Raw genomic sequence first — 12,818 nt, forward strand, 5'->3', positions numbered from 1 at the left:
ATCTGCATGGTGCTAAGTATCATAGGTTCTAATACCATTTATATATTCTGGATTTTCATAAAAAAAACCTACATCCTTCGATACTCTATCATAGTAGAAAATCATATTGGTTAGACACAAAACCTCTTCCCCCTTTAAACAAATCCATGCTGTGATTTCATATAATTACATTAATGTAAAGATGATCATGCAATGCTTCTTTAACCACCGACTCATTTTCCCTGGAACAAAAGTAAAGCTTACAAGTTAATTGCCCTTTGATCCTCTCTCTTTGTGAATAGTAGTTGTGTTTGCACACTTCCAATCTATAGGAATCACCCTAGAATGCATGGATGTTCTCATAATTATGGCCAAGGGTTTTACTTACTGTCTTTGCTGCTGCTTTTAATATAACTGAATTGATACCATCAGTCCAGTACCTTATTTACTTTTAGCTTCACCCTTTTTCCTTCCCCTCTGTTCTCGGTAATAACAAAATCACTTCACTCCTAGTTATAACTTGGTTTACTTCTGTTCCCATCCCTAAAAATTTCTTCACACATGAACGTAGACACAAAATATTTTGCCATCAATGTAAAGAGTTGGCCAATGTTGTTTATCCCTTTCCTATTTAACACACACAAAGAATCTTTACTACTTTCCATTGTTTGCATTCTTAGTCAGGGACTTCTTGTAATGTCGTAATTTGCCTGATTGCTTAATGACCTGATTAGAATAGTTTGTATTTGCTGTAGACTCCATGTCCTCCACAAATTTATAATCATCCCATGCATTTTCTTTTCTGCTATTAGTTTCATCTGATGTCCATTTTAAGTCTAAACCTTGAACTGTATCTCTTAGTTGATATTAAAAGCTTAGTAGCTTCTATAATTACTTCAGTGAATGCTTCTTGTTCAGAATTCACTGTTGGTAACATCACCAGTTTGTCTCAGTGCATACAATTTGAAAACTGTCTGAAAGTCATCTTTATGAAAGCAAAAACCCTTCTCCTTGCCTCTATCTGTAGTTAAATCTTTAATTAAATCTCACATCAATATATTAGGATCACTGCCATGTAGTGGATCCTTTAACTGGATATTTTAATGCATAATGAATCATTGCTGATAATCAGATCATGAGTATTGCTTTTCGTGTTGGCTCTATAATATGCTGCTTTAGGAAACAGAAATCTAGTAAATCCTGAATCTGGTACTGTGTGAATGAGTGACCAACCCAAAACTTCCAGTAAATATCTGTAAAGTTAAATTCCCCATCATGAGACAGTGTGATTTACTGGGCTTCTGTTTGTTTGTAGAGTTGTTCATTATATTCATGACATATGCATGTGTGATTTCATTTAAGGTACAAAGGAATATGAATGTTAAATGTATTTTTTGAAGTTTCTTTCAATGCTATGCAAAACAAATGTCTGTATATGTACAAATCCTGTTGAAATTTTACAGACATACTTCCATCTTTTAACTGTTTACAAATAATGGTAGCATTTTTATATTTATGATAGTTTTTAAAATTGCGTGTATGTGTTTTTTTGGGGGGGCTTTTCGCCATGATTCAAGGCTATGTAGGCTTACTGAAACCGAGTTGAAGAAACCCTTTGGAATTCAGATCTCAAAGTAAATGATGCTGATTCAAATTATTAAAGAGAAAAATATTTATAAAATATATATAAATATTAAAATATTTATAAAGAAAAGTATTATTAAAAAGTAAAATGAATAACAATTTTTATTTATTTTTTCCCTTTTCCATTTTTATATGAAATTTTTATTTTATTTTTGATAGTAACCTTGCTCTAATATATAACTATATACTGTAGTCAGAATAGGGGGGAAAAATAATATATTTAAACGTATTTGTGTAGAGTTTTCAATTTTTACAAACTTCTAAATATTACAAAAATCACTCTGAATTGAATGCATACACTCTAGAAACAAAATTTAATTTTCAAATTCAGTCTTTTTCTTACATCTATAGTCTTCATACTGCATCCAGACGTTGTTGCTTTTTCATTCTTATCCACCATTATTAACTCTTCGAAAATGTAACTGCGTTAATTGCATTAATTATGATACAATGTTCGAGTAAACTGTCCGCTATGCACGATGTCTAATACTGTACTGAGTGATGACTAGACTTCGGATAAATGCATATAACGCAAATATTACAAGCAATATACTTGATTTTTTAAAATGTTGATCTCGGAATACGTAACAAGTCACTATACTGGAATTAAATTAGCGTGCGAGAAAATTTCACTGAGCGTGGGAAAGGTTTTAATGCTATTTTGCTATTTATTTTCAAGCTTTCAGCTCCATCAAGTGAAACGATATGCCAAAAATGCAATCTGTAAAAGAGCGTTATAGTCAGATATGGGTTATAATATAAGAACATCGTTATAGCGAATCAGTGTAAAGCGAACCACATTATAATGAGGGTCTGCTGTATAATTTTTGATAGTGGCAAACCTTCTGAAAAAAAGTGTACACTTTTCCATGCAGGGCATATCGTAGGCTTATGCAAACTAGGCATGTGCCTAGGGCCCGTACTTTGAGGAGGGCCCATAAATGGCAGTGAACACAGCCAAAATCAACTACAGTGAAACTTCTCCTAACGGACACCTCTCATTAACGGACATCTCTCTACAACGGACATTTTCAAATTCCCCAAATCACCTCCATTGGTTTTAATGTGTTTGCAGCTTCTGTATAGCGGACATTCTCTGTAACGGACGCGGACAGGCAATCTGCACTGTTTCGTTTAGATTAGCACTTAATTTGATCTCCCCATAACGGACAGCGGGCGAGCTCACGGCCCTTTTTCTAGGAACGTTTCTTCCACGTATTGCCTCAATCATGTGTTTATTTTCTATTTCCGATTCTCTGAATTTTATCAAGGTTTACGTCGCGGTTCTAAACCCCTTTTCAAGAATTTTAAGGCACGTGTAAAACTTCTGATGAATTCGGTGTGTGCAGGGGGGGGGGGAATATGGTCGGCCTTTCGTCTTTTCAGTTTCAGTTTTCAGTTTTGTTCAGTGTCGTGTGAAGTGCACAATGTCTTCTTGTAAACATTTAACTTTAAAAGATAAAATCGTACTCATTAATGCGTATGATCGGCAAAAAAATAGTGTTCGCAATCTCGCTGCAAAATTCAAAATCGGGAAGACGCAGGTAAGCGACATCCAAAAGAAAAAAAAATGAACTGCTCAAACAATTTTGGCAACACGTAAATGATCAGGTTCAAAAAGCATTCCCGAAAACTGTTGGACTTCAAATTGACAATGTTACGTATGAGTGGTTTCGTCGCGAACGTGCTAAAAATATTCCCATTAATGGGCCTATTATTAGGGAAAAGGGGAGTAAATGAGTTCAAAGCTTCTGTGGGATGGCTAGACAAGTTCAAAACTCGGCATAAAATTTCTTGGAAAACCGTAAGCGGTGAAGATGGATCTGTTGATACTGGGGTTGTAACAGAGTGGACCGTCAAATTGGAAGAGTTTTGTCTTGATTTTGAAGCTAAGGATATTTACAACTGTGACGAAACAGGGTTGTTTTTTAAAGCTCTTCCTGAAAAAACAATGAGTCTAAAAAACGAAAAGTGCCAGGGCGGAAAAATTTCTAAGGAACGATTTACTGTACTATTGTGTACAAATATGCTGGGAGACTTTGAACAACCTCTTGTTATAGGAAAACCACAAAATCCTCATTGATTCAAGGGCATAAAGTTGAATCTTTTGAATGTTAACTGGAAGTCTAATAAAAAAGCGTGGATGACACGAGATATCATGAGCGAATGGATAAGTCACTTTAACCAAAACATGATTCGTCAAAACAGAAAAATTATTCTTTTCATAGATAATGCTGCATCTCACCCACACATTGAATTGTCCAAAATTCAAATCGTTTGTCTGCCACCAAACACATCTGCAGAGTGTCAGCCCTTGGATCAAGGGATAATAAAAAATTTTAAACTTCACTACAGAAAATGTGTTTTAAGACATCTCATTGCAAACATGAACGATGTAACATGTGCGAGTGACCTTGCAAAGAAAATCAGCATCCTAGATGCGATTCAATGGATTTCCTCTTCAGTAAACGCAATTAGAAAACAAACTGTCGTGAACTGTTTTGTAAAGTCTGGCTTCTCAAACGCAAAAATTGAAGTTGTGAACAGCAATGTGGAGCACCAAGAAGAACAAGAACTTCAACATCTATTGATAATGTACGATATTTCAGCTACAAGTGACCCTGGCTACAAAGATATAGACTCGAACCTCACTACAGAAGATGGTGCTATAGATATCAACGACATTATCATCGATATTTTTTAAGAAGTTCCTCATGAGGATGAAGAAATGGAAGGAGGTCATTCTGTCGAAGAACATATTAATGACGAACCACCGATGAAAATAGAAGAAGCGCTCATACAAATCAATCGTTTAAAAATGTTTTTCGCCGCTGAAGAAGATACTGAAGGACTTTCGATGGTTTCTTCACTCCAAACAAATGTTGAAAACAAAATTATCAGCCGGAAGAAGGTGCAGAAGAAAATAAGTGATTACTGTATGTATTTTTCTTAAGATAAAGTCATAATATGCATAGCACAATTGTATGTATATTATTTACAAAAATATTGTGCAAAATCTGTATATAATTTAATTTAATTTTACATTAAACGTTTAACGATTTTTCTTTATCTCTTGTGTATGTAATTGTATATTATTTACAAAAATATTGTTCAAAATCTGTATATATTTTAATTTAATTTTACATTAAACGTTTAACGATTTTTCTTTCTTTCTTTTTTTTTTTTTTTTCTCCCTCAGACTTCTTGTTAGCGGACACTTCTCTCTAACGGACACATTTTCGTTCCCCATGGCTGTCCGTTAAAGGGAAGTTTCACTGTATACAGAAATTCAGCGATACAGAAAATGAAAATAATCAATAAAAGAAAATACAGTTATTTAAATAAGAATTAATAATACCTTGATGTACAATATTTGAATTTTAGTTTAGTTTGATTACACTCAACAACAAATTTTCGGCCACATCTTGTTATGGGCATGAAAGTAAGTTTACTTTATAGATTTTGGGGTGCTAAACACGGAAATAGTGCTTAAAATGGAATTTTAACATTTAAAGATTTAACATTTTAAAGATTAGCTCTTGTTTTCCAAAAAAGTAGTTTTTTATATTTATACAAAGTATTTTTTATTTATACAGCAGTAAGATGTAACTAAGAACATACCTGTATCAAACACGAGACCTTTTTGCTTTGGGAGCATCCCTTTTCACCATAATTGGCTAACATGGTGGCACTCCATTTGCTTTTGTATCTTTGTTACATCGCTGCAATGTCTTGATGGAAGCACCTACCATGTTTGTCTCTGAGGGCCACAGTTTGGCAGGAAGAAATCCAGGTGTGAGTGCAATAAATGCATCTTCAGTGACATGTTGCACTCCAATTTTTCATAAGAACTAAGGAGATCTTCCACAAGCTGCCCGTAGTCTGGCTTTAACATTTCCTAGAAAACCAGTTGATACATTTTGAAAGACTTTCCAGGCTGATTTCTCGCTATCCCTAAGGACACATTCTAACTGTTCGTCTTTGAAAATTTGCCTTAATGGTGGACCAATGAAAACGCCAAAAACGCCTTCCTTAATCTTCTTCTGTGTACTAAGTTTTTGGAATTTCTCTTACAAGTATGTGAATGCAGGCCGTTCACTTCCAAAGCCTTCATGAAATCATTCACAAGCCCCAGTTTGATGTGAAGTGGTGGAAGCAACACTTTATTTGGATCTACCAGCATTTGGTTCAAATGCTATGTCCTTCATTTCAATGGTTTTCGTTGGGGCCAACTCCTCTTCTCATAGTGCATACCCTTGGCACTGACTATTCCACTCGCAGAGAAAGCAACAATACTTAGTATAACCCTGTTGTAGTCCTAATAAAATGGCAATTACCTTTAAATCTGACACTGATACTTCTAATAGTGTACACCTAAAAGGATGTTCTCCACGTTTGCGTATGTTTCTGTTTTTGTGGACAGCACATGCAAGAGGTATTGAAGGTAGCATATTTCCTTTGTGTAATAACACAGCCTTATGGCTAACCTTAGAAGCGTCTATACTTCGAGGGCACCTCTGTAGCCAGGTGGGCAGGAGCAGCAGTGCGTAGCACACGCTTCTTGATTAGACTGGGGTATGAGCCTGTGCCCACCAGATACGGAGGATGCGGAAAGGTCAGGGAATGACCACCGCATATCCCCTGGAGCAATATGGCCTGAACTGCTAATGCTCCTATGATCTAGGAATTTAAAAGATACTTTTAGCAATACAGAGCCATGATGATGGACTGGATCTAGCCGTTGAAGGTCTCAGTCTCTCTCTCTCGCAGATGCACATAATTGAGTACAGTAGTCAAGTTTGGACCAGACCAGTGCCCAGTATAAGAGAAGGAGAAAACATCTATCAGCACCCCCTAAGATGTGGAAGACATAGCTCAAAGGATATTGATGATGCCCTTTATACATTTTGTTTGTAGTAGGCAAATATGCTCAAAAAAGGTAAACTTTTGATTAAATATAATCCCTACAAATTTTGTTTCCAATTTAACTGAAATAGCATTTTTGACTAATATCAAATCAGAATCAGGGTGGGGATTTCACATATGAGAAAAATGGGCATAGACTGTTTTCTGCAGTGAATATCAAAATCCATTGTCTAATGTCCACCTGCTAAGGTAGTTTATGGCACGTTCCAGTTGTTTCTCTATAATTTGCATGTTACAAGACTGATAAAAAATTCTCAAGTAATCAACATAAAGAGCATTGGAAAGTGTTGGTAGTAGTTTGGCTGCTACAGAATTAGTCTTTATAGCAAAAAGTGTTACACTTAGCACCGTGGTACTCTTTCTTGGTTAAAAGGCCAAAAGGGAGAGAAAAAAAGACCGTATCCATACCTAGAATGTTTGATCAAATAAAGTTATTTTATGAAGTGGGAGAGATATCTCCTCAAGCCTAATTATGAGTCTTTTAAAACTCTGAATCACTAGAACGTGTCATACACTTTTTTGATGAGCTGTGATTTTTATAGAAGCATCATAGGTGTTTGTTTTTGGACTAATTTAGTCATCTAATATGTGGATCTACCTCACTGAAAACCAAACTGAGAACCAGAAAGGAACCAATTTGTTTCAAAGAACCACACCAACCAACCAAGCATTCAGCATTTGTCTCAAAATGTTGCTTAGGTAACTAGTTAACATACACGAGATCTGTGGATTCTTTCCCAGCTTTGGAATTGAAGTGGCAATCGAAGTTTAATGTTGCCAAACATAAGGTACTGCACATGTGTAGCAGTAATCCTAGATTAGTGTACCAACAGTGTGGTAACATACTCAGGGTAATGGAGAATGAAAAAGACCTGGGGATATTGTGCAATCCCATGAGCTACCCTGGCCCATGGGATTTTGTCAATGATATACTGGAATTTTGCCAGCAAGAATAAGGAGCTGTTTATCTCACTGTATTTGGTGTTTTTTTTTTAGGAGCATTAGCAACTAAGGCTATATTGCTCCTGGGATATGTGGTGGTCATTCCCTTTCCACATCCTCCATGTTTGGTGGTCATGGGCATCTCACTGTATAAGGCAACGGTTATGACACATCTTGAGTACTCCATACAGGTCTGGAAGCCTCACTTTAGGAAGGATGTGAATCTGTTGGAATGAGTGCAGAGAAAAGCAATGTGATTGATGAGGTGGGAAAAAAGATATCCATAACAAGAAAGATTTCACGTCTGCAAATTGCAGTGTTTGGATATTTAAGACTTTAAATGCACTGAGTAAGCTATATGTTGATGACATCCTTACTCTTCTTTGACAGTGCACATTTACAGAGAAACAATTCATGCACTTCTGACAAGAGATCTGGAAATTGAAGATCTGCAGCACTTGACTGATAAAATCTGTTCACACTATAAGGATGTGAATTGCTCATTCATGCTTAGTGCAACTATAACAGTAATATCAGAGTAATAAGAAAGCACAGAATGACAATCAGCAGGCTTTTTGAGGGACCAAAACTTTTTTTAAATCAAAAACCAAAGTGCTGCTGATTGCCTTCATTGACAGAAAGGAAATCATTTAGAAGGTTACATCAGGTAAGAGAGTGAATAAGGGGTACTAAAAAAGTTGCAAATTGTTTGGTTAAATGACTTCTGCAAATAAGGCTTCATTTTCAAGAAAAGGGAGCCAGTCCCTGTTTCACAACAAAAATAAATTCCAGTTTGCACTGATTATCAAGGAGTTTTTGGCAAAGCATGGAATTGTGGATGTGAAGAACAATAAAAAAAAAAACAAATGGGTGGCAATCAGTTCAAATGTGTTTAAAAAATGTTTCCAACATCCCTGAGTTATCTTGTGTGTAGCTGCTCAAAGTGAATACTCAGAAAAATAAAACCTTTTTTTTTGTTCTAAGATCTAGTTTTCTTTACATTGACTCTGTCCTTATAGGTCCAAGGGAAATGATCCATTTACTCTCTAACCTTGGTGTAATCAAGGTTGGAATCTCATTTTAATATAATTAACTTTTGGTAATCAGTATGTTTGTTTTGTTTTTAATTTGTACATAGGAAAAGTGCTGGGGATGGTTTATTCAACACAACAAATGAAATAAGAAACTGCACGTCAACACTGAAGGTGCTGTCTCACAGATAAGAAACCCTATTTTAATTTTGTATTTCTTCATATCACAAAATATTGAAGAAAAGTTTTTCTGCATTAATGCCATAATCTATTTACTCAGGAGAAAAAGGATTCAGATACAATTCACAGTTAAAGGTATAAAACAGCTTTTATTTGATATTTTAGAGTAACCATAAAAAATAATGCAGATAAATATCTAATTATCAAATTTTTGAAGTATAATGCTAAAAAATTTAAGATTTTTAATAGCATTCCCACATGTGTATTACCAACAATAGAGAAGTGAAAGGATTAATTAACCTTAAATTACTTTTTTTTTGAGAAACTAATTTGTACTGATATATTCAATTCCCTCTGGATTCTATCTCAGATGAGGTGATCAAAATAAAAATAAACCAAACTCCTCCCATTTACATTGTAAGCTTTTGATACAATTCAATTTTAATTTACAATTTTTTTAAACTTTCACTTCGAACTGCCCAGAGACGATCTGCTCTCTGCTGAAGGGTTCCACCACATTTCATTCCCAATGCCATTAGGGCATATTTAAGACGATTTAACCCTAGATCAATTAGTTCTTCAACACTTTGAAATGCCAGCAAGTCCAGTGGTTCCAGTTTCTATAATTAAACAAAGCCAAATCAATGTAATTGTTTTTAAATAATTTTATTAAACTCATAGACCTCCATGTTATTTTAATCAAATAATAATAATAATATCATTCAATCACAAACCTTATAGTCAGTTTTTTTTAAAAAACTAATGTTTATATATACTCTAAAATTAGTAAAAACTGTTCACTATATCAGGATGTTTAGTTATTTTATTTTTTACTGGGCCTATTACTTAACATTATACTCAGCACTATACAATACATTAACATATTTGTTTGCTTGTGGATTAAAACAGTATTTGTACTGGTTTTCAGATCATTAAATAATTTATACAGTGTTGACACTGACCATACAAGAAATGAGACTTTATTTATTTTATTTTTTTTTAAATAGTAAAAAAAAAAAAAAAAAAAATTCTTGTTTACACTGTGGCACGACTACCAGGTCAATAGAGTCTACAATAAATCATGAATACAAATGTTAATCATACTTAGCAGTTATGGCCTTGAACTCTCATTTTAATATAATTTTAGACAGCAATGTAATTACACAAGGTCCACTCAAAGAGCGCGTGCTACTGCACTCTCGCTCCTGACCGCTTGGCTACATCAGGCCTGCAAAGTTTGTCTATATAAAAGAAGAATAGGAAAGCATAAAAAAATAAAATAATAATAATAATAAAAAAACAGTGAAATGGTATGTCTCCTTGCATTTAGGGTTTCCAAAAATGAAAAACCAGAATCAAAGGAAGAATATTTTCAGGAGAGAAAACTCCAGAATGCCAGTGAGAGACAATGTCTCCTTGATTGGCTAAAGCTGCCACACACTAAGATGGATAAAAAGAAAGATGCCTACTGAAAAATAAGTGGAAATACCTGAGAAAGAATAGAAGGAATTCAGCCATAGAAGCCCCATTTAAAGAGGAAGCTGCAAGGCACTTCAGCATGTGAAGGATGATTGTAGTATTCTGATAACCCCTCAAGCCAGAGCTTCTGAGTTGAAAAGTTGCAGTCCCACTACAGCAAACCAGTAAGTAAACAGTTCTATTGAGCAAAGTACAGGCAACTCCCCATATAACACAGTATGTCTACAACATGGTTTTGCTCTAACATGGTTAGAGAATTGTGGCAAACCACACATAACATGGTATTTTTGAGCTTTGGCATGGGGAAACCCATGCTATTATGTTGGATGTGATTTTCAACATTTCCATTCTTTTTTGTGAATTTCTGCTGTTGACTTTCTAGTCATTGTGCAAAAAAAAAAAAAAAAACAGGAAATCCAAATATTTTATTTTGTTGGGAAATCCCTGTGTTAGATTCTGTGCTATTGAACTTGTGCTTATTTGAGTCAATAAAAAATTGTGACTTCGAAATGTGCAGTTTGTGAATTTTAAGGTTTTTGTAAGGTTATTTTGGTTTTTATTTGATTGTTTATAAATTTTTCTGGGTATGTATTACTAAACTTTGTACTTAAGAACCATATTGGAATAATTTCCAGTCCTAAATTATTCCTAGAAACTTTATTTCTCTAGAATCAAAGATGCAAATTTTGGATTGTTTTAAAAGGCAGAAAGGTATCATACATTGCAGAAAGCTTGAATTTAAATGAAGCAACAATCCAGACCATAAATAAAAATGAACAGAAAATAACTGCTGTTGGTGCAGGATCTTTCATTTCTGCAAATATGATAGCTCTTCACAGAGTGCCAATAATTGAGGAAATGGAAAAAGCACTCAGTATTTGGTTTGACGATAGCAATAAAAACAGATCCCATTAGACAGCAATGTAATTACACAAAAGCCACTACAAATTTATAACCATTTAAAAGAAAATGGAGAATCTTGTATTAACGCGGAGCTTGTTGCCAGTAAAGGTTGGTTTGAGTGATTTAAAAACATCTCATTACATAACATGAGAATTCAAGGGGAAAGTGCATCGGCTGATAATGAAGCTGCCAAGAATTATGCAGAGAAATTTAAAAAAATTATTGAAGAGCACAGATAGACACTACATAGAGTTTTCATCAATGCTGATGAGACAGGTCTTTGGTAGAAAAAATGCCCAACAGAACGTTTATTTCAAAAAAAGAGAAAACTGCACCAAGTTTTAAGGCATCAAAAGATCGTGTAACTAATGTGCAGTAACACATCAGAAGATTACATGATAAAACCTATGCTAGTTTATAGATCCTCTAATTCTTGTGCAATGAAGAGTGTAAATAAAAATGAGTTACCGGTATATTGGAAAGCAAATAACTGCAGATTTATTTAAAGAATGGTTTCTAAATTGTTTTGTGCCAGCTGTGGAAAACTATTTAAAGTAAAAAAATCTAGATTTCATAGTTTTGTTGCTATTGGATAACGGCACTAGGCCATCCAAAAATTGAAGTAATGTTTCCACCACCTAATACAACTTCTGTAATTCAGCCATTAGATCAAGGCATTATATTTACCTTTAAAACTCATTACATCAGAAAATTGTCACAACGGATTTGGAAAAATTGATTCAGAATCTGTTGAAGTGGTGGAGGCATGGAAACATTTTTCAATTGTGGACTGTATCGGAATCCTAATTATATTGCTCAAAGAAGTAAAACCATCAACATTAAATGGAAAAATGTATGGCTAGAGTTAGTACATTCAGGAAATATGGTCAAACCAGCAGAAAACTGTTGTTTTCTGCTGGTTCAACAGTAGAACTTGCTAAGTCAGTAGCAGGAGCAGGTTTTGTTGAAATGACTACTGAAGACATTCAAGAATTAATGGTAGAAAAAGAGGCTGGCGAAGTGGATTTGACAGAAATGGCATCGGAGGTAAACCAAATCAATTCAGAGGATGATAGCGCAGATGAAAATTATGAAGTTGTTTCTTGGTCAACTACACCCTACCAAAGATGCATATGTGTATTTCAAGGCCAAGTTGAAAATGTTACATGCATTTTCACTTATCTGTGAAAAATAAAAACCTTCTCACCATGCATGTTCACGAATGTGGCACTTTCATTAGGTTGGCATGGTAAATACTGACAGAGCAATTTGCGAAAGTATCACTTTCGTGTTTTTGTATGGTGGGAGGAGCAGTTCATGCATGATTTTGTTTGTCTCAGTTTGCCAATCAGTATTACTGTTTAGTTGTCCTTTCTAACATCTCATTTTTGTGGTCAAAAGTAAAATTTGGAATGAGTACAAGAACGTGGAAAATTCTTGAATGTGTTCCTCACTTCAAATGGAATCAGATTTAGAAGAAGAAGATTGCGATCCCTTGAATGACTTTGAAGTTTCAAGACGATGATAAAAATTATGTACCCTCCAATGATGACAGTCACTCATCACTTATGGCTTCGATGTGCATTTACTTGTTAAAATTATCCCCAGTTTAAAAACTGTTAGTTTTTTGAGACAGGCCATTCAGAAATGAAGTGACTCAATGCAAAGTTGAGAGAAGATCTAAGTATGTACCCGTGAATGTCCCTGAGGGATGTGCCCAAATAATTAGAGGTG

At 34.7% G+C, this 12,818-nt stretch overlaps 1 protein-coding gene across 1 annotated transcript in view; it reads right to left on the reverse strand.

Moving 5' to 3' along the window:
* Window positions 1-9,045: 9,045 nt before the first annotated feature.
* Window positions 9,046-12,818, reverse strand: part of LOC150081788 (splicing regulator SDE2) — a 150,983-nt gene continuing 147,210 nt past the window's right edge. The window contains exon 7 of the mRNA XM_090379664.1: window positions 9,046-9,322. Within this exon, the coding sequence (XP_090235790.1) occupies window positions 9,149-9,322 (174 nt within the window). The 3' untranslated portion in view covers window positions 9,046-9,148. The remainder of the gene's footprint in view (window positions 9,323-12,818) is intronic.

Source organism: Mastigoproctus giganteus, chromosome 8 (genome assembly GCF_048544385.1).
Source record: "Mastigoproctus giganteus isolate SK-2022 chromosome 8, ASM4854438v1, whole genome shotgun sequence".
NCBI classification, from domain to species: domain Eukaryota; kingdom Metazoa; phylum Arthropoda; class Arachnida; order Uropygi; family Thelyphonidae; genus Mastigoproctus; species Mastigoproctus giganteus.